Genomic DNA, 18,786 nt, shown 5'->3' on the forward strand with positions numbered 1-18,786 from the left:
GAAATATTTAGGCATAACATGTTAAAATCAAGTAGGTACAGAGACAGGCCTGGTTTATGATCATTGGTTGCCTCATCTGTAAAATATAGGAATGGAACTGGATTATCTTTTGAATCTCTTTCAGCCCCAAGATTAAGAAAAAAAAAATCTAGGTTCAATGTGTATTCCATTATTAGTCCTATGACTTTGACTTAAAACTCTAAGGGAAACAGAAAAATCTGCTAAGTTAGATTATGCCTTTTTTATTTAGAAAAGAAAACTGGTTTAAATTAAGATTTTTATATTTAATATAATTGATTTTAGAATTAAAAAATTCTGTAAACTTTTGTCACCCTGTTCAAGACATGGTTCATATAATTACAAAATGCAACCTATAAAAATCTAAGTTATGAAAGAACAGTGGCTTAAAGAAGAGTTAATTCAAACTTTATAAAATATCTGACCACTAAATGTAAATGGAAAAATCTGATAATCTGTAAGTGGTCTTTGCTATTTAAGTACTGTTAGCATCCCAAAATTTTAAATAGAGATTTTCTTCTCTAATAACAACCCAGTTAGTCTCACTGGCATTCCATCCTGATCCTGAACTACCATAACATGATGTTTTATGTTCAGTGGGAAACAGATTCTTAATAATATGGTATAATGATTTAAAGTTGATAATTATAAAGTTTGAAAAGAAATTTTTGTATAATGTCTGATTCTTCCTGACTGTATAAGTGATTGAATTAAAATCCTTGGCATCCACAACTTCAATTATAAATTGGGTGAATGAGGGAGAGGAAGGCCATAAAGATATTTATATATACTCACTATATAGTAGCTTACATACACATATAAATGTATATGTCTGAGTGTCTATCTCTAACCTTATTGCTATATCTCTATCTATGTAATACTTATTCCTTGCCAGGTTCTGTTCCAAGTGCTTTAACTGTGTTAAATCTTTTAATGCTGACCACCCCTAATGCCTACAACTACACATAGCAACAGTACCTATCTTTATTGTTTTTAATTGACTCTAAGAAGGAAAGAAGGAGGATTCCATAAGCACCAACATCTGTCTCACTGACAGATGTGTTTGGGTGGGGCCAAAATCATGGATTTTCTCTAAGCAAAGCTGCAACTGACCCAAAGGGTGTTATAAAAGCAGTGGGAGAGGCCCAGTGCAGTTAGCCTTATCAACGACATGACAACCAAATTAAGAGAAAAAGGAGTGTCTACTGAGCATCTACTATGCACAGGGACTCTAAGTATATTGTCCTATATAATCCTCAATCTTATAAAGTAGGTATCATTCCAATTTTACAGATGAGGGAACTAAGGCTCAAAGAGGTTAAATTAGCCCCTTGCCCATGTTAATCAGCTAGTAAAGATTCAAACCCAGGCCCATTGAGCACATGGTCTTTCCCTATAGTAACCCATCTATAATATCTTACCTTCCTAGGCCTTAGGAAGAGGAAACAACGGATTCTTATTGTATTGGTTTCTTGTTCTGTGTGAGCCTGCCTTCATTAACCATATGAAGAAGGATGGAAAAGTACAGCAAAGTATCGCCATGTTCTCAAAATCTGGATGTCCTGCGCCTAGCTAGCTACCCAGGTTAGATGTCTTGGTCCCAATGACTGTGTGGGTATTTTTGCCCCAAACTGTCTTTTTAATTGGCTTTGAAATGCAGCCAAAATGAAATGTGCCCTCTGCCTTACCAAGCCACACTTCAGCGAAACACCCCTGACCCAGCTTCTTCTCCAGAAACAATGAATCACGTGCAACTTCCCAAGCATCTTTAGCCAATCCAGAGGTTTGTGGGGTACAACTCGATGCAATCAGAGTTAAGTTAAAACATAAACCATCAGCTTTCTCTACAGGAAAGGGAATTAATAAAGAAAACACAGTCCTTATAATCCATAATTATGCATGCACTAGGAAAGATGGAAGGTGACTTCCCCTTTAAGGAGACACTGATTTCACTGGGCAAACATCTGCACTTGAAAATGAAAGGCAAGGCATTTGTGCAGGCTGGAACATTCCTTGTACTATTTTCTGTCTTATGAATTGAAACTCATATCATAGCATAATTTGAGCCATCTGCCAATCTTGACCACTATCTCTCTTTTGGAAATTCCAGAATTTTGAAATCCAAATCAAAGGTATAATTCCCCACTATTAGTAATTTAAACCTTCTTCTGGATCATAAAGTCTTTATTTTTCACCTTCCATCTTTGATGTTTGGGACTTCCCAAACGAAAGAGCTAGTAACAGAAAAATTGAGTCTCAGCATACCCATCCATACTTCCCCAAACTGCCCATTTCCCAGTCTCTTGATCAACTGCAGGGATTCTCGAGGGATTTCCCAGACATCTTTGGTTTTGACAGACAGATCGGTAAGCCTTGGCATCCCTTTATGACAGGGAACTACTAGGCGGCAGCAGAGACCTGCGGCTCTCTCTGATGGAGTGGGGACAGCAGCAGGAGAGGGAGAGAAAAGCAGAACACGTGAGACAACACTTATAGTCGCACAAACCCAGCGAGCGCACAGCGTTGCTCAAAACAGTGCTACATCGGCAGAGAACTGCACATATCTTGGAAGATTAGACACCACACATTGAAACATGTTCCTTGGAGGTAGGACAGAGGACATTTCAGATGTGAACTGCTCCGTGCCTCCAGGTATAATATAGGCTACACAAATATACGGGTACAGGTACGGCTGTTTTGGTTTCTATACTCACTAAGGAAGAAAAACATTTTCCGCCCAATATGCTAGGATCATGTCTCTGGAACCCTAAAATACCTCCACTGATTTCAAAAGGTACCTTTGGACTACAGAATGTCAGCACGACTGTCCCCTCCCTCTCTAATATCAAGGGTTTAGGGACTTTCTTTGCTTTAAATATATTTAAAATTGTAACTTCAGTACAGGATTTTTTTCCATAGAATGTTAGACTGTTATAAACTAGTAAGACTGAAGATTATACCTGGCAGGGGAAAAAAGAGGTCACATTTCTCTAGGATTTCTTTGGCATTTTAACTGACTATTCTACCAGTCAGATACTCTCGCTTCTTTGATATTTTCCATTAAAAAAAAAATCTTTATAACAGTCTCCAATGTATACTTTAGAAATCTGCTTTCAAAGCAGAAAGAAAGGAAACTGAAATCTGCAGAAACTCAAGAATGTGAAAGCACTCTATCTGCTATGAAAAAGACAAAGGAAAAAAGTTATCACTATTGGGTTATTTGGAATTTTTTCTTCTCTCTCTCTCTCTCTTTTTTTTTAAGAATATACCTTTTAGAATCTAGCAGTGGTGAGGGGGGGGGGGGAATTGCCTGAATGCCAAGTGAAACATCTGTCAGGTAAGAAAAGGTAACAAAGCACGAGGAACCAGGGCAGTGACAAAGGCTGGAGAGAGCCTGGCTTGTGAGGTGGACAGAGCCCCGCCCCACCACACCCCACTGGGGGCCCTTCAGATCCCGGGGAAATCATATGTAGTGTTGTTGTCCTTTCTCTGGGAACCAGTTCTAAGTTACTTTTTACTCCTTTCTTTTTGGTAGAGTCAGGTTCTGAGATGTTTAGGCAGGAAATTATTTATGTGTCAATATTTCAAAGGCACTTTGTTGTGTGGGAGAGAGAAAGAGGGAAGAGCAAAAGCCAATATAAAAACAAATCTAACTTGAGATGGATTTTTTTTTTTAAGATGAAAAAACATCTATTGCTCTTCATATCCCTCCTCTCCTTCCAGCTTTACGATGTTATTAAGGTGCCCTTTCCAACACAATATTTTCAAATGATCCAAACCCTGGGGATCCTGCTGATGTTTGGCTGTAATGAAATATATTTCGGCATTTGAAAAATCCTTACACATGCAGGCATTTTGGGGATGTTGCTTAAGCTCAGGGAGATAGTCTGCTTCATTTCTACTAAGTATTTCATTAGAATCCATGTAAACCTAAAGCTACCCAATGCCCTAATCAACGAGTACTCCAAGTGTTGTTAATTTTTTCACTTTTTCATTAGTGCCCAGGATCAACTGATAGGCATTTCTTATTGCCATTTTCAAAAGATTGCTTTTTTTGGTGCTAAAAATTATACACACATTTTTTTTAAACAAATGTACATAGAGCAATAGTTGAGGTCAAGTCATGTGCTATTTTGGGGTTTTGTTATTGTCCTGAAGAACAATATAAAATATGTGTATGTGGGTATGCACATATATATGTATATGTGTGTATATATATGTATACACACACATATACAGATCACAAAAAAACTACTGGGTTTAATGGGACATAGATCTATATCTGTACATATGTATCTATATAAAAATCCACCTGTGTGTATATGTTATATAGTGGGATACTCTTGCTAATCTTGGAAAGAAAATGATTATTTTGACACCTGTATATAAGACCACATCCTTTACTAAAATGTAGAGACTGTATACCTAAACATTCTAGGAACAACACACTAACCGTGACATTGGGGGTTAGGACAGAAACTGATCAACTGACTGTTTCTAAGTTTAATACAATAGCTGTAACCAAGCTAGGAGCTATGGGTCACATAGTCTACATCTAGTTAGGAAACTAGATGGGTAGGGAAGTAGAACATGATAAATGGATTGCAAAATTCATCTGATCATGGGAATGAAAAGTATGCACAGCCACTCCTGTGAGTGCTGAGTGTGAACTGGGGGCCCCCAGCAGGAGCCCCCCTGTGAGCTCCCTCCCAGACAGGGCTCCCTCTCCTGTCACGGTTTCTGATTACAGACCCCAGGGGAAAAGATGACAACATTTACAATTTAACTTACTGCTTTGTACCTGGGAACTAGAATGTTTATATAGAGTCTTTTGGCAAACGTATGGAACTAATAATAACTCTGGTAGAAAGACATCAGTAGAACCTATTCAGCCAAGCCCCACCTTGTGTGACCGGCAAAGAAAATCGTCACTGCTGACTTCATATATGTTTGTATTCCGCGCCCCGCGCCTGCCCCCCTGCAGCCCTCCCACCCCCCCACGCCCCCAGTGCCTACCCATTCCCTCCAGGGTACCAGTGGTTAGTAGTTAGTTAGAATTAGGGTTACCTGAGTAATGTTGTACAAGCTGCTGAAGTGTTTCAAACTGGGCCCGGGTGGTAATATAGTATCCACCATTGTCAAGTTTGCGAATTTTATAATGTTTGACGTGGTCTCCTTTCATATCATCCCAATCTCGGATTGACAGTGAATAGGCACCTGGTAAATAGGCAAAGCGTTAGCAGCTCCAGTCATTTGGAGAGCTCATTTGTTTTTTGGGTCTCATTTACTTGAGTATTCCGATTAATAATCATGAAGAGGACGCACAGCCACACATGCGCGCATCTGCGCGTGCACACACTTCCACTCAGTAACGGAAGAAAACACCTCTTTCCTGAAAGGTCAGAAGATATTAGCAATTAAGTGATTTTATCCTTGAGAATGAAAGCCTCCTGGATTTTTTCCTACGAGACTCTCTTCAGTACCCCTGTGTCACCCAATACGGTATAGACCCAATCCTCTGGGGGCGGATGAAAAGAAACAGGCGCTGGGGTCGCTCTCCTCAGCTTCCCGGCCATGGAGCGTTGCAGGGGCAGTGGCAGTGTGTGTGAAACAAGTGTAAGGGCTGTTTCTCTAGAAGGGAGCCTCCAGTTTCTACTTGGCAACACCATCTCAGGAGCAAATCACCATGTCTGGTAGACGGAGCTAGAAGGCCACGGCTGCTCCTTTCCCTCAGCCCAGCTTCTCTTGTGGGCTCTCAGATGTGAATAATGAATTAAATAATGAAAGGCCAGTGGCTGGAGGAAAAGCAGTCCTCAGTTTCCATAAAACGAAAGGAATGCAAAAACAACCTGTAGGAGTGGTGCCTGAGCAACTAAAAGTTGTAGAAAGTCCTAATTCTAAAGACGGGCTGCAAATTCTATGAACTTGCGTGCCTGCAGGAATGAAGCTGCCCGGCCCCTGTTTCCGGAGGAAGGCTTGATTCTGAGCCTCTGTAGTCCTTTCGGACTCTAGAGCCTGAAGGGAAAACTGAAAATAGGACTCTGCTCACAAGGTGGGGAGGATATGTGCCATTTAAAAATCCTTGTACATTGGAGATAAGCCTTTCATCCCCTCTGACTAATCCACAGATCTGAATGACAACCAAGTTCTTCAACTCCTTATCTTACCTTTGGTGGTTTCACTTTCACGGATAAGAAAGGTACCTCTCGGGTTTCCAAAGGACAAAAGCTGTCGCTCAGCATCTTTTCGGCCAAGTTTTCCAAAGTACCACCTTTAAATGAGATCAAGGGAAGGAAGCCTTTTGTAAGGGTCATTTACAAAAATGTAATATCCATCCTCCTCACCCTTGATCATATCCGTAGCCTTTCCCTGTACGTGTCTTCCTAGCCTCATCTAGTTCCCTTTCAGTCTGCTCCTGATTCCATCCCTACTCCATCTCTTTCACTCTTTGAAGAAAAAAAAATCAGATTTGAATTGTGGGCGATTTCCCTTCCCTTCCAGAGGTGACAAGAACCGGTTTCTGTTAAAACTGCCACCTGCATTCACAAAAAGAGAAATCTAAGACCTTGTTTTGAAATGGCAACTGCAGGAGACCCTTCCCATGCCCATCTACAAGACCCTGGGATTTCTGAGCATAATTACAACCCCTGGGAAATAATGAAACACAGCCTTAGTCTATATAAAGATCATTAATCAAGCATTAAAAAAAAGAGTCAGAATGGATAAAGAACAAAGACATGATATTTTCAGTAACTTTGTACCTATAGCAACTTTGAAAAAAATTGTCAAGACTACCCCGAATTGAGATGACTGCTGCCCTTGGATGCTTGCCTCCATGCTCTTCCTGGCCAGCAGGTGTGAGGACCTGGGTAAATGAAAGGCGCTGCCTTAGCAGATGGGTGCGCATCTGAGCGGGTGCACTCGGCACAGCTGCAGGGACAGGTCACTAGGCGCAGCCAACGAGCACGTCCTTCAAAATGACTGGTGTTGCAGACGTTTCCTATCCTCCTTGTGACGACACTCTGGTGCCATGTGAGAAGGCATCACATTCAGTCACCTCACAACCTCTGCTCTTTATCTTTTCTCTTCCCTTCCACTCTCCAGCCCTAACCATGGCCCGGCAATTAGCTAACGTCTCTGCACAAGGTGCTGAATCCAAGGCAGAATTCAGGAGCACCCCATCGGAATCTGTGCCCAGAAACAATTTTAGAATATTCAACTGTGAAAGGATTCAGTTTCTAAAGTGAAATTTTAATTCATTATACTTGAACATAGCTATTATGTGTTCACTGTCAAATTCTTTTGTGAATGAAAGAGCCTCACTGAAGATAAGAAAAGATACGCTGCAAGCGAGCTCCTCAGTGACTTTTAAAGGCACCGGACTGTGTAATGATCCTAATTTAGCACTAGGCGGTAGAAAGAGAATCACAACAATTATTTATGAGAAATGACTTTCTGGGTTTGCATCAGTCACCCAATGAAAATGCAGTATAAATGCGAACAGTGGTGAAAAAAGAGCTGTTAGAACAATGGATGGAACTAAAACAATAGCATTTTCAGATAATTAAAAAATTAATTGCCTATGTAAAACCATATGTGTTATCTTCTTAAAACGCTAATTTATTCTTTAAAAACAAATTATTTAAAAAACTTATTACATTATACATATATATAACTTAAATATATAGTTGTAGGTTCCCAGTTAAATCAAAATAATGCCACATTTTAGTGGTACCTTTTATTCTGAAAAAACACAAAGATGTTTGCAAATCTGCCATAAAATAAAAATTCAATACAAATTCCTTTATTCTCTGATGATAAAACACACTCACTAGGAGAAAAAAGGAGTGCAGAACCACTGAGTATTTGAGAGGGGGGAACAAAAGCGATCTTCTTAGAGCAAATATAAAGGAATTAAAGCAAGACGGTGATCCAGTTGGGGATTTGGCTGGGGTGTGCTATCTAATCCTCCTTGCCGTGCTTAAGCAAATCCAGGGCAAAATGCAATATCGGAGCCAAAGGTTGGGCCTCGTGTCTGACTTTCCTTGACTCCCTTACTGGTAAGGCAAGACTACCAGAAGAGGCAGATCCCCAGGGTGTCAGGGAGGAGGACAGGTCCCCAAGTCTGGGAGTCGTGGGCCAGTTTTCTTTCCCTTAGTTCAGAAATGAGGGCCCTCACACAAACCACTCTGATAGTTCTCCCTTTTGGAAGTGCCCATGAATCTCCACAGGTGAGGAGAAGGAATGATAGCTGTCCGTTCTAGAATCCCCTCAGCCTACTGACCATCTTCCCAAACTGGTACCAAGTGAAATCCTTGGTCCAACTAACTGCTAGTCACAATTTACTATCAAAGAAACCAACCAAGACCCCAACTCAAAGGAAAGGAGCATCTGAAATGCATCAGAGGATTTCCCGAGTTGTGGAACATGCCGTATGTGAGATACTTCTATGTGGGGCATGGAAGGTATGTCTTCAGTACCCCCTTAATATTTCTGATTACACTGAGAAAGAAAACGTCAAGCTGATGTTTAATAATTATTTGCCCCCTTGGCCCCTCCCACCATTCTCTTTCCCTCCCTACTCCCATTCTTTCTCCCTCCCTCTCTCTCCTTTTTTTTTCAGCAGACTATAGGCTTAGAACTTTGGGTTCACAGTAATAATATATGCTCTGGCCAGAACTTCATCACATTTTCCTGATCAGTTTCTATCTATGGCAAGTAATACTGGGTTTTCATTAGGGTTCTGATATAAAGTTCCCTTTTGAAATAAGTATGTTTTTAAAAAGCAGGTGTAAAGAAAAGTATTAAGTTAATAATAGTACAAGTGTTACATAGATATGGCAAAAACCACAGCATGATGCCTGGGGAAAAAGGGCATCACCACATTCTCTCAACTCTGAAATCACTCTAGTGAATTTCTTCTCCCTCCAGCACAAAGTTAATGGCATTTTATTGTGACAGCTAACTTTTAAAAGCAAGTAGTTTGAGTGAAAACAACAAAACAAAACATACTCTTCTGCCTGGATAGAGTCAACTGGAGCCACATAATTGCTGGGAATGTAACCAGTCTCTCCAGTTGTCAAGGAGCGGGCTTCCCACCAATCTCCTTCCCTGCAGAGAACAAAGAGAAAAGGAAGTGAATGTGTTGACCATTTCAATGTTCTGCAGTTACAGACTCAATGCTGTATAAGACCATCTCCTAGTCATTCCACTGCCTGATTTCTCCAAACTCCAACATAGCCCTTTGTAAGGGTCACATGGCTACAATCTGAGTCAACTGTGACTTGAATCCCGTGCTGCCTCTCATTTCTTATTTTATTTGCAAATTAATAATGTAGGACCCTGGGGGTGCCTGGGTGGCTCAGTTGGTTAAGCGACTGCCTTCGGCTCGGGTCATGATCCTGGAGTCCCGGGATCGAGTCCCGCATCGGGCTCCCTGCTCGGCGGGGAGTCTGCTTCTCCCTCTGACCCTCCTCCCTCTCATGCTCTCTGTCTCTCATTCTCTCTCTCTCAAATAAATAAATAAAATCTTAAAAAAAAAAAAAATGTAGGACCCTGGCCATGAGAGAGCTTTCTTGAGGTGGAGGGGCATTTTGCTTGGTAAGTGTCCCCAACTCGGACAGAGGGGGAAGGGAACCCAGCCTCAGGCTACTTTAGAAAAACCCTGTAACCACAAAAACAAAATGGTAGTTATGTGAGGTGAAGGATGTGTTATTGTGGTAAACATTCACAATATATACGTGTGTCAACCCATCACATCGTACACAACCTATCACAACCTACACAATGTTATGTGTCAGTTATATCTCAGCAAAGCTAGAAGAAAGGGGCACCTGGGTGGCTCAGTTGTTAAGCGTCTGCCTTCGGCTCAGGTCATGATCCCAGGGTCCTGGGATCGAGCCCTGCATCAGGCTCCCTGCTCTGCGGGAAGCCTGCTTCTCCCTCTCTCACTCCCCCTGCTTGTGTTCCCTCTCTCGCTGTGTCTCTCTCGCTCAAGTAAATAAATAAAATCTTAAAAAAAAAAAAAACCTAGAAGAAAAACAAAGCATGCATTAACACTACTAATTTAGCTAAGTCTCTACTTCGGCTCACATCCTGAGGTAAGCAGCATCCTCCGGTATTGCTGGAGAGATGCAAACTGTTTGCTGGTTCTAGTGTTTTTTGTTAGCCATTAACAGATGTATCAGAAAAGAAAAGAGAAACAGATCATCTGCAATCATCTGAGAAAGGAAGCCTGCTAGGAGGCCCAGGAAGGAATGAAAGCCTACTCCTAATACCTGCCTTACTTGCTTTCAAGACAGTGGGTAGCATGATAAGGGCGATAGGTTAAGCCTTGTTCAGAAGTTTTCAACCTGAGGTTATTTCATCAACTACTGACAGCACTGACCTGAGCCTGGCGGGCAGGAGAGGAAGGGGGGGGGTGTAGCTGTGTGTGTACAGGTGGGGGGTGGGGGTGGGGACAAAAACCGTCCCGGCGCTGAGGCTCTGAGTCTCACCACTCCGTAAGACCCAGTGTTCCAGGTGATAGCCTGTCTCAGTCGGGAGAGGGGGGCAGGCTCTCAGAGCCGTGGGGAGAAGGACGTGAAAGGGGGCCTTGTACCACCACTTGCAGCTTAGAACAAACAGGTCAGTTCAATGGTTAGAGTTCATGTGTTAGGCTCAGGGCAGTGGACGTGTGACAGAGAGCAGGGACGGAGTGTATGACTCTCCCCACACACATATGTGGGCTGCAGCCTTGCCACGCGCGAGTCCACAGAACCCCGCACCAGCCCGAGGCCAGGGGTGCAAGGGCAGGGTAAGAGGCGAGGTCACTGCTCCTGAGCATACCAAGACCTGTCAGAATGCTCTTCAGCAGGGGCCCAGCGCCTTCTCTCCGTCCATTTTCTGGTCCTTAGAGGCAGCAAGAAAAACCCCTAGCCTTTTTTTTTTTTTTTTAAATCATTTTGTGGCTGGGCTCTGTGTCAGAACCCTCAGCCAGGGAAGAAAACGTGTTGACTTTTGGCCTCGGTCAAGATCTTCCTCAGGCTGTTGGGATTAGGTAGAGAATAACCAGCCTCTGTATTAACACAAGCCTTACTGAGAGCCCCATTCTCCAAAGACTGACTCTCTGAGCAAGCTGACCGATGAGCAACAATTCTAGATAAAATTTAATAAAACAACAGGCAAATGGTGACAAGCCCGCCCGCATTCTGGGTGTGGCCGTGGGGCAGTGCTTGACGGCACAGGGGACACAAAATAGCCCACAAGGAAACGGCGTGCCAGCAAAGGCTTTTAAAAACTTATGTCTTTTTTTTTTTTTTTTAAAGATTTATTTATTTATTTTAGAGGCGGGGAGGGGCAGAGGGAGAGGGAGAGAGAGAAACTTAAGCAGGCTCTGCGATGCAGGGCTCCATCCCACGACCCTGAGATCGGGACCTGAGCCGAAACCAAGAACTAGACACTTAAACAACTATACCACCCAGGTGCCCCTAAAAACTTATGTTTTAATTCATTTTTCAGTCTTTCTTTTTTCACTCTATTACAAAAATTTAAACAGATAAATCAACCAAAACAGGGAGATAACTTTTCATACCCAGAAAGTCCTTTGTTAATAAACCTTATTTTTAGCTTATGTCCAGATTTGTCTTAGGCAATGACTGATACATGCCAGAGAATATATGTGTATACGAACACCTGTGAACCCACCACTCGACTTAAGAGCTGGGTCTTTACTGATTGTGTGGAATCTACTCTGTGCTGCTCCCCTATTGGATTCCTCTGCCTTTTGGCCTCAACTCATAAAATTAAAATTGTTAACCTTTGAACAGTTTGTATTGGTTTAATTTCCATGTCCTCTAAAAGAAATACATGCAGTTGTTAACTATATCATCTAGGAACACATGTGGAAGTTAAGTTTTTTTGAACACATGCTAAGAAATGGCTTTGGAGGCTTTTAAGATAGCAGTGTTTACTGCTCTGAAATTCCACCAGATGGAGACATTTCATCATAAAAAAATTAACAATACCCATCATCTCCCCACCTTTTCCTTTCTCTTTCCCTTACTCCATCCACCTCCTAAACCCCACACCCAGGAAATGCTCCAAAATAGTAAAAAATTAAGAGCTTTCAGCAGAAGCTTATCTTTAATTGCAACCTTCATCATGTTAGTTCTAACTGATTTAAATTAAGAAGACCGTCTAGTATCAATGCAGGGGGACATGGAAATGTCACCTGAGGCAGGAAGCCAATATATTTTGCTGGGGCTGGGACAAGCCCAGTCTTATTCAGATGATCTGGGATTTTTTTTTTTTTTTTAAAGATTTTATTTATTTGATAGAGAGACAGCCAGAGAGGGAACACAAGCAGGGGGAGTGGGAGAGGGAGAAGCAGCCCGATGTGGGGCTCGATCCCAGGACCCTGGGATCATGACCTGAGCAAAAGGCAGAAGCTTAATGACTGAGCCATCCAGATGCCCCATCAGATGATCTGGGATTAATCAAGTATGGTTGACCCTTGAACAACATGGGTTTGAACTGCATGGGTCCACTTACATGCAGATCTTTGCCAATAAAAACAGTACAGTAAACATACTCTCTTCCTTAGGATTTTCTTAATAACATTTTCTTTTTTCTAGCTCACTTTATTCTAAGAACACAGTATATATAATACATACACGAAATATGTGTTGACTGTTTACATTATTGGTAAGGCTTCCAGTCAACAGTAGGCTATTAGAAGTTTTTGGGGAGTCAAGGTTATATGCAGTGGGGGGGAGCTGGTGTCCCTAACCTGTCCATTGTTCAAGGGTCAACAACAATTTTCATTTCAAATCCAGTATTAATATCTCATTTTGATGTTGGCACCTAAATAGTTTAGCATAGATTAGAATCCAACTATCAGCTCATTCTAAAGTCATTTATCAGGAATTCATGATTTTCTCTTAAGTGACTCCATTAATCTCACAAGGGTTTTTAGTTACTATGAGAAAGATAAAATCCTTTTCTTTTTTGAGGCCATCCAGGGTCACTTTTTCCATCAAAGGCGATATGAGGTGACAAGGAAACAATGTATTATGTAGTAAGCCTCACAGGTTGGGCCCAGAGAGGCTGGTACCGACTCAAAACATCTATAAAAAAAAATCTTTTGAGCAAATGAATAAATCATCTTTTTAACACATTAGAAGTCCAATACACCCACAAATAATACTCTTTACAAATCTTTACTATGCTACTTTTTACTTCTTAAATTATTGTGAGTAATTAACATTATTAAAACTGCACTTTAAAAAAACCTGTTCTTACAGTTCAGATATTTCATTAATTCAGTGTTGGTGAGATTTTCTTTAACTGTTATCTTGCTTTGACTCAAATATATGATTTAAGGCTCTGGTTTAGAATAACTTTTAAGTTTTTATAAGAGCTTCCCCTATTCCTCTAATTTAAATACTTATTAAAAGAGCCTGTTCTCAATCCCCAAAATTGCTCATTGGGTTTGTTGGCCCCTGATCCAGCCAGGAAGTGGCATTTGCACATAGAAGTCAGCCTGATCCATTGAGCTGTGGAGCATTTTTATTATAAATACTATATTCTTTCTCAATTTGGTTAGTGCCATCTTACTGTCAGAGAGCATATCCATAACAATTTTATCATATGCGTAGATGGGAGTCTAACCCAGGATTTCTCCTTATCAAGATGAAAAGAACTTTAAAGGAGTCACTACTGTAGGCACTATTCTACTTTGTGTAACATGTTTATTATATTTTAAAGAGTCAGTGTTTTTAGGTGGTAAATCACTAAGGATTTCACATTTCACGTGAAATTTCACATTTCACGTGAAATGTGAAAATAGGGAATAAAACAGATAAATTTCCATAGTTTGTAAAATGGGTTCAAGTTTCGTAATGTCCAAATGCACTGCACTGAGCACTTGTAACAGGTCCGTGAAGAACCCTTAGCCTATGCTGGGCAGCAGTGCCCACTGGCTCTGGGCACAAGCACACGCGTGTACCACACAAAGGCCAGCCCTGTCGCCTCCAGTTTCTGCCTCTGGACGGGGTAAGGGGTGGGAGGACACATGCACTAGGTGGTGCGGCAGCTGCCCCAGGGAGAGCAGAGCGCCATCCCCTCCCCCCACCCAGCGGAGGAGTGCCTGGGGCTGGGAGGGGCTGGGGGAGGGGAAGGAGCCGCAGGCCATCTGGTTCTCTATTACTGCTTTGTTTGTCCTTCATGATTTCCTCTTCCCTGTTATTACCCCTTACTTCAAGATACTGTATTTGTTGTAAAAACCTTATTTTTTCCCCCCATAACCTTGGAAAAGGGCATTTAAATGGCATGTAGGATGAGGAATTCCACTGGCAAGAAGGAAGAACATTAAATAAGGGAAAAAAACCTTTGTAATATTTTCTTCTAAGAGAACAAGGCCAGAGGCTCAAAGCCTGTAAACACTAGAGGCCATGCATGCAAATCATAAAATACCGACTGAGATAGACTGGATCTTCCTGGAATGTTTCTCCAAAATTTCAATTAATTGCCATCGTAGAACCTATCCAGATTAACAAAGGAAGAAGTCAGGAATTTGACTTTGGCAAGGACTGGCTTTCCAAGTTGCCTAGGATCCGATGTGTAGATCCCCCTGCAGTGTGGACAAAACCCGCAGAGGAACAGTTGTGTGGTACTTCCTACTACTCCTTAGTTCTCACTTTTCAGAAGCTGGTTAAAAGTTCTAACCGATTTTGGGACTGAGAGAATATTACAAAGAATGGGGAGGGGAAGTGGAGGGTATTTCCTAATTCAAAGTAAGTAGACTCTGAGGAGAAGCATTCATCAGAGAATCAAAATAACAATAAGCAATCATAAATCAGAAGAGATCAAAGCCAAATTCCCCTCTCCCCCACCTCCCAGCCAACCTTCCAAACTTTCATGTATCTTGCAAGGTTCAGTCCCCTCTGGGCCTTTCCGAGATCAAACCCGACACAGTACTCAGGATGCCATCCCCACACCTCACCCTTGGCTCTGCCGCCTGCTAGCTCCTCTGTGCACCTGGGCAGCTACCTAACTTGAGCCTCTGGCTCCTCATATGTCAAACGATGACAGTGAGGCACATGGCAGACAAATGCCATGAAGAATAAATAAGAGGGCGCCTGGGTGGTTCAGTTGGTTAAGCGACTGCCTTCGGCTCAGGTCGTGATCCTGGAGTCCCTGGATCGAGTCCCGCATCGGGCTTCCTTCTCGGCAGGGAGTCTGCTTCTCCCTCTAACCCTCCCCCCTCTCATGTGCTCTCTCTCACAAATAAATAAATAAAATCTTTAAAAAAAAAAAAAGAATAAATAAGAACACTTGCAACTTAGTACGTGGCTGGCACACAGGAGCCTTCAATAAATGGCAGCTGTTTACTACTTAAAAAAAATCTCTGTGGCTGTGAGGGGCCTTGAGGGGGCAGGCCACGTTCTTCTTGATCTGGGGGCTGGTTGCACAGACATGTTCAGTTTGTGCAAATACAGCAAACTGTACACTTCCAAAACATTGTGGTAAAACATGCATAGCAAAATTTACCATTTCAACCATTTTTAAGTGTAATGGGCAGCACTAAGCACATTCACATTGTTGTGCGACCACCACCACGCACATTCTGATATGTGCGGTTTTCTGCATGTATTTAAAAAACCCCACCCATACCCATTAATGATGACAATAATAATTTAAAAAACCCCAACAACCCCGTGGCTACTATGTAGGCACAGTTTTCTGAGATTCAGAAGAGTGACTGGCCTCTTGTGGGAGGAATCTAGCTCTTGTCCTTGAAAGGTGGTGTATTCGGAGAGTTGGGGGTGTCCCAGGGAAGGCGTGGGCTTTCTAAGGAGGCAGTTTTCAGGCCTGAGGGAGTTCCCTGTTAACAATGACCACTTCTCCTTCCTAGGAAGGGGATGCTCTGGGGCGCCTCTAGCTCCCCTCGCTCGCTTCTCCTCTTGCTGGAGCTCTTGGGGAAAGCTCAAGTGCCAGGCGTTGACTGGTTCTTCTGCCCTCACAGTTTGCTCAGGGAATGGAGTACAGAGCAAGTGGGGCCGGCAGCATAGGAGAACTTCCTGGTGGGCCCTCAGCCTTGGGGTGGCACTCCTCCCTGGTCCCTGCAGAGCACTCACAAGGAAAACTTGAGGACGGGGGAGAAGGCCTGACTTGCTGATGGGGACATCACCATTTTCTTTTTCTTTTTTGGGTGGGGGAGGAGGGCAGAGGGAGAGAATCTTAACCAGGCTCCGTGCCCAGCACAGAGCCCCGCATGGGCTCCATCTTACAACCCTGAGATCATGACCTGAGCCAAAATCAAGAGTCGGATGCTTAACTGAAAGAGCCACCCAGGCGTCCCCTCCCTTTTTTTTTTTTAAAGTAAACTCTACACTCAATGTGGGGTTCGAACTCACAGCCTCAGGATTAAGAGACGTATGCTCTACTGACTGCGCCAGCCGGGAGCCCCCACCACCATTTTCTTTGAAGCCAGAAGTTTTGGGGCAGGCACACTGCCTTAACCTAATAGAGGCAATATTTAAAAACTACAGGGAAAGACGCCTATACATAATGCCATATATACCTACATTTACTCTTCTTATAGGTATTAAATGTAGAGTTTGATTCTACCCTTACGATGAGTGATTCTGACCCTTGAAACTTCCCCATTGCCTATTTAACTGTTGTTCCTACTGGTCACATCTAAAATGCACGCATTGTAGTCATTCACAAGTGGGCGAAGTCCTTTCTCCTTCCATCTCACAAAGATTTCAGTCACTCGCGGATTTTCAGTCTGGGGAAACGCCTCCACAGGCTTCACCAATCAGAGTATTTAGCAGTTTTGAAAACAGAAGGAACTTGTTGCCAGCTGTCAATAAGGGCTCAGCTAGTGCCACTTGCAAAACGCAACAAAACAAAAAAACCCATCTCGAGGCAGAGAGAGGGTAATGTGGATAGCCAAGCTTTGTGCTAGTCATCTGAAAATGCAGATCTACAGGGGGCAATACGGGAACTTTTCCAACCTGTAAACCGAAAAGCATCAACTCTGCTACTATGGTGGCCCCCCAAAAGCTCCTTGGACACCAGTGCCAGAAAATACTGCACTGGCTCATCAACTCCTCATTTCTCAGGTTCAACTGCTACACATTAATGAATTTACCAAGTGTTCTCTTAGCACTTCAGAGACTAAAAAGGCACAGACTGGTAACACAAGTATCCTTTCCCAATCTGAAAGATATGCATACTTCCCTGTCCCTCCCCGAACTTACGAGCTGTTCAATATTTGGAATTTCTCTCCTTTGTGAAAACTCAGGTCATCTTCTGTCCGTGCTTCATAATCATAAAGGGCTACAAACAGGGTTACTCCTGACAAAACAAAATCAGAAGGGGAGAGATTATTACACAAGGGGAAGTTAATTCCAAGAAATGAGCTCTTCACTAAAATCTCATTCTCAAAATCTACATCTAACCATAATATGGTGTGGTGGTGATGTAATTAATGTGTGCAACCAGGGCTGCAGGGCTGAAGTTATGCCTTGGTCTTTGTAGGGGAAGCATTATTTGGTCTGACTGAAGCCTAGAGCTGGAGGTGCACTTCTCCCTGAGTCCTCGGGAAGAGGCAGGCGTTAGCATCATGTCCACAACCAAGGGGCAGCAGTGGTGCTCCAGTTCAGAGCTGTGAGGCCTGCAGCAGTTAAAGATACAAATTCCCTTCCTCTCAAGAGCCCACGTTAGGTCCAGGGTAAAACAGATCACAGTAATGGAGAATGTAACAGGAAACTCCTTCTGCAGCCTGGGACTGAGAAGACCCTCTCCATAAATGCTCACCCCAATTAGAGGATGTCTTGCTTTTGGCATCTGCAATTGCTCTGGGGACTCCGTCTCTCCTACCACAAATTTGCCTATCCTTGCACTGATTTGTAGTCCTTACTCCTCCTCATAACCACCCTACATTTTCTCATCTGGTGGACTCCCCACAGAGGCCCTTCCTGCTCTGCACAAGTCTGCTATCGACAACAGAAAATCTCCTGCATCCCATTTGGCTTAGGACCTCCTTCATGTAGTGGGTAGAATTCTAAGGTAGTCCTCTATGAGTCCCACCTCCTGGTATTCATGCTCTTGTGTAATCCCCCTCCCCCGAGTGTGGGTGAGCCTAGTGACTTGCTTCTAACCAACAGGACATGGCAAAGGTGATGGGATGTCCCATAAATGATTAGTCTTCAAAAGATTGCAACTTCTGTCTTCCCTGCAGACGCTCTGTACTGCCACTTTGGCCTGAACACTTTGATGAAGAAAGCTGCCATGTTGGAAAGACATACATGACAAAGAACTGAGGGTGGCCTCTGGCCAACAGCCAATGAGGAACTGAGTCCTGCCAGCACCACACGAGCTTGGTAGCAGATCCTTCTCAGTTGGGCTGTGAGGTAGTGACTACAGCCCAGCCAACACACCTTGATTGCAGCCAGTGAGAGGCCCTGAAATGGGGGATCCAGTAAAGTCATTCCTGGTTTTCTGACCCCCAGGAACTGTGAGATCCTAAATATGTATTTTTTTAAAGTTGCTAAGTTTGTGGTAATATGTTATGCAGCAATTATTAACTAATACATTCCATTTCTCTGCTCTCTGGCTCCTCATTTTGATCTCCGCACACTTCAAAGTGCCTGCTGTGGCCTAAAGAACACACAACATGGATTCCACTCTTTAGCAAACTGCCATTTTGCTGTGTACGTACTTCCAAGGGAGCAGATGTGCCTGTGGGGCTATTCGCAAACCAGAGAAGGAGGTGGG

The 18,786-nt window shown here is 42.9% G+C and overlaps 1 protein-coding gene across 10 annotated transcripts in view; it reads right to left on the minus strand.

The window, feature by feature from the left end:
* Window positions 1-18,786, minus strand: part of FYN (FYN proto-oncogene, Src family tyrosine kinase) — a 212,018-nt gene that overhangs the window by 35,371 nt on the left and 157,861 nt on the right. For 7 of the 10 annotated variants that reach the window (XM_064598013.1, XM_064598012.1, XM_064598008.1 and 4 more), the window contains 6 exons: window positions 17,268-17,364; window positions 9,031-9,129; window positions 6,186-6,289; window positions 5,086-5,235; window positions 2,284-2,448; window positions 1,707-1,862 (listed from right to left, as the gene is read on the minus strand). In XM_064598013.1, coding sequence (XP_064454083.1) covers window positions 1,707-1,862; window positions 2,284-2,448; window positions 5,086-5,235; window positions 6,186-6,289; window positions 9,031-9,129; window positions 17,268-17,364 — 771 coding nt within the window. The remainder of the gene's footprint in view (window positions 1-1,706; window positions 1,863-2,283; window positions 2,449-5,085; window positions 5,236-6,185; window positions 6,290-9,030; window positions 9,130-17,267; window positions 17,365-18,786) is intronic. The other 3 variants (XM_045865344.3, XM_045865345.2, XM_045865338.3) reach the window with 2 other exon arrangements.

Source organism: Mirounga angustirostris, unplaced genomic scaffold (assembly GCF_029215605.1).
Source record: "Mirounga angustirostris isolate CCGP_5_RB_7025 unplaced genomic scaffold, mMirAng1.0.hap1 SCAF_8, whole genome shotgun sequence".
Classification (NCBI taxonomy): Eukaryota; Metazoa; Chordata; class Mammalia; order Carnivora; family Phocidae; genus Mirounga; species Mirounga angustirostris.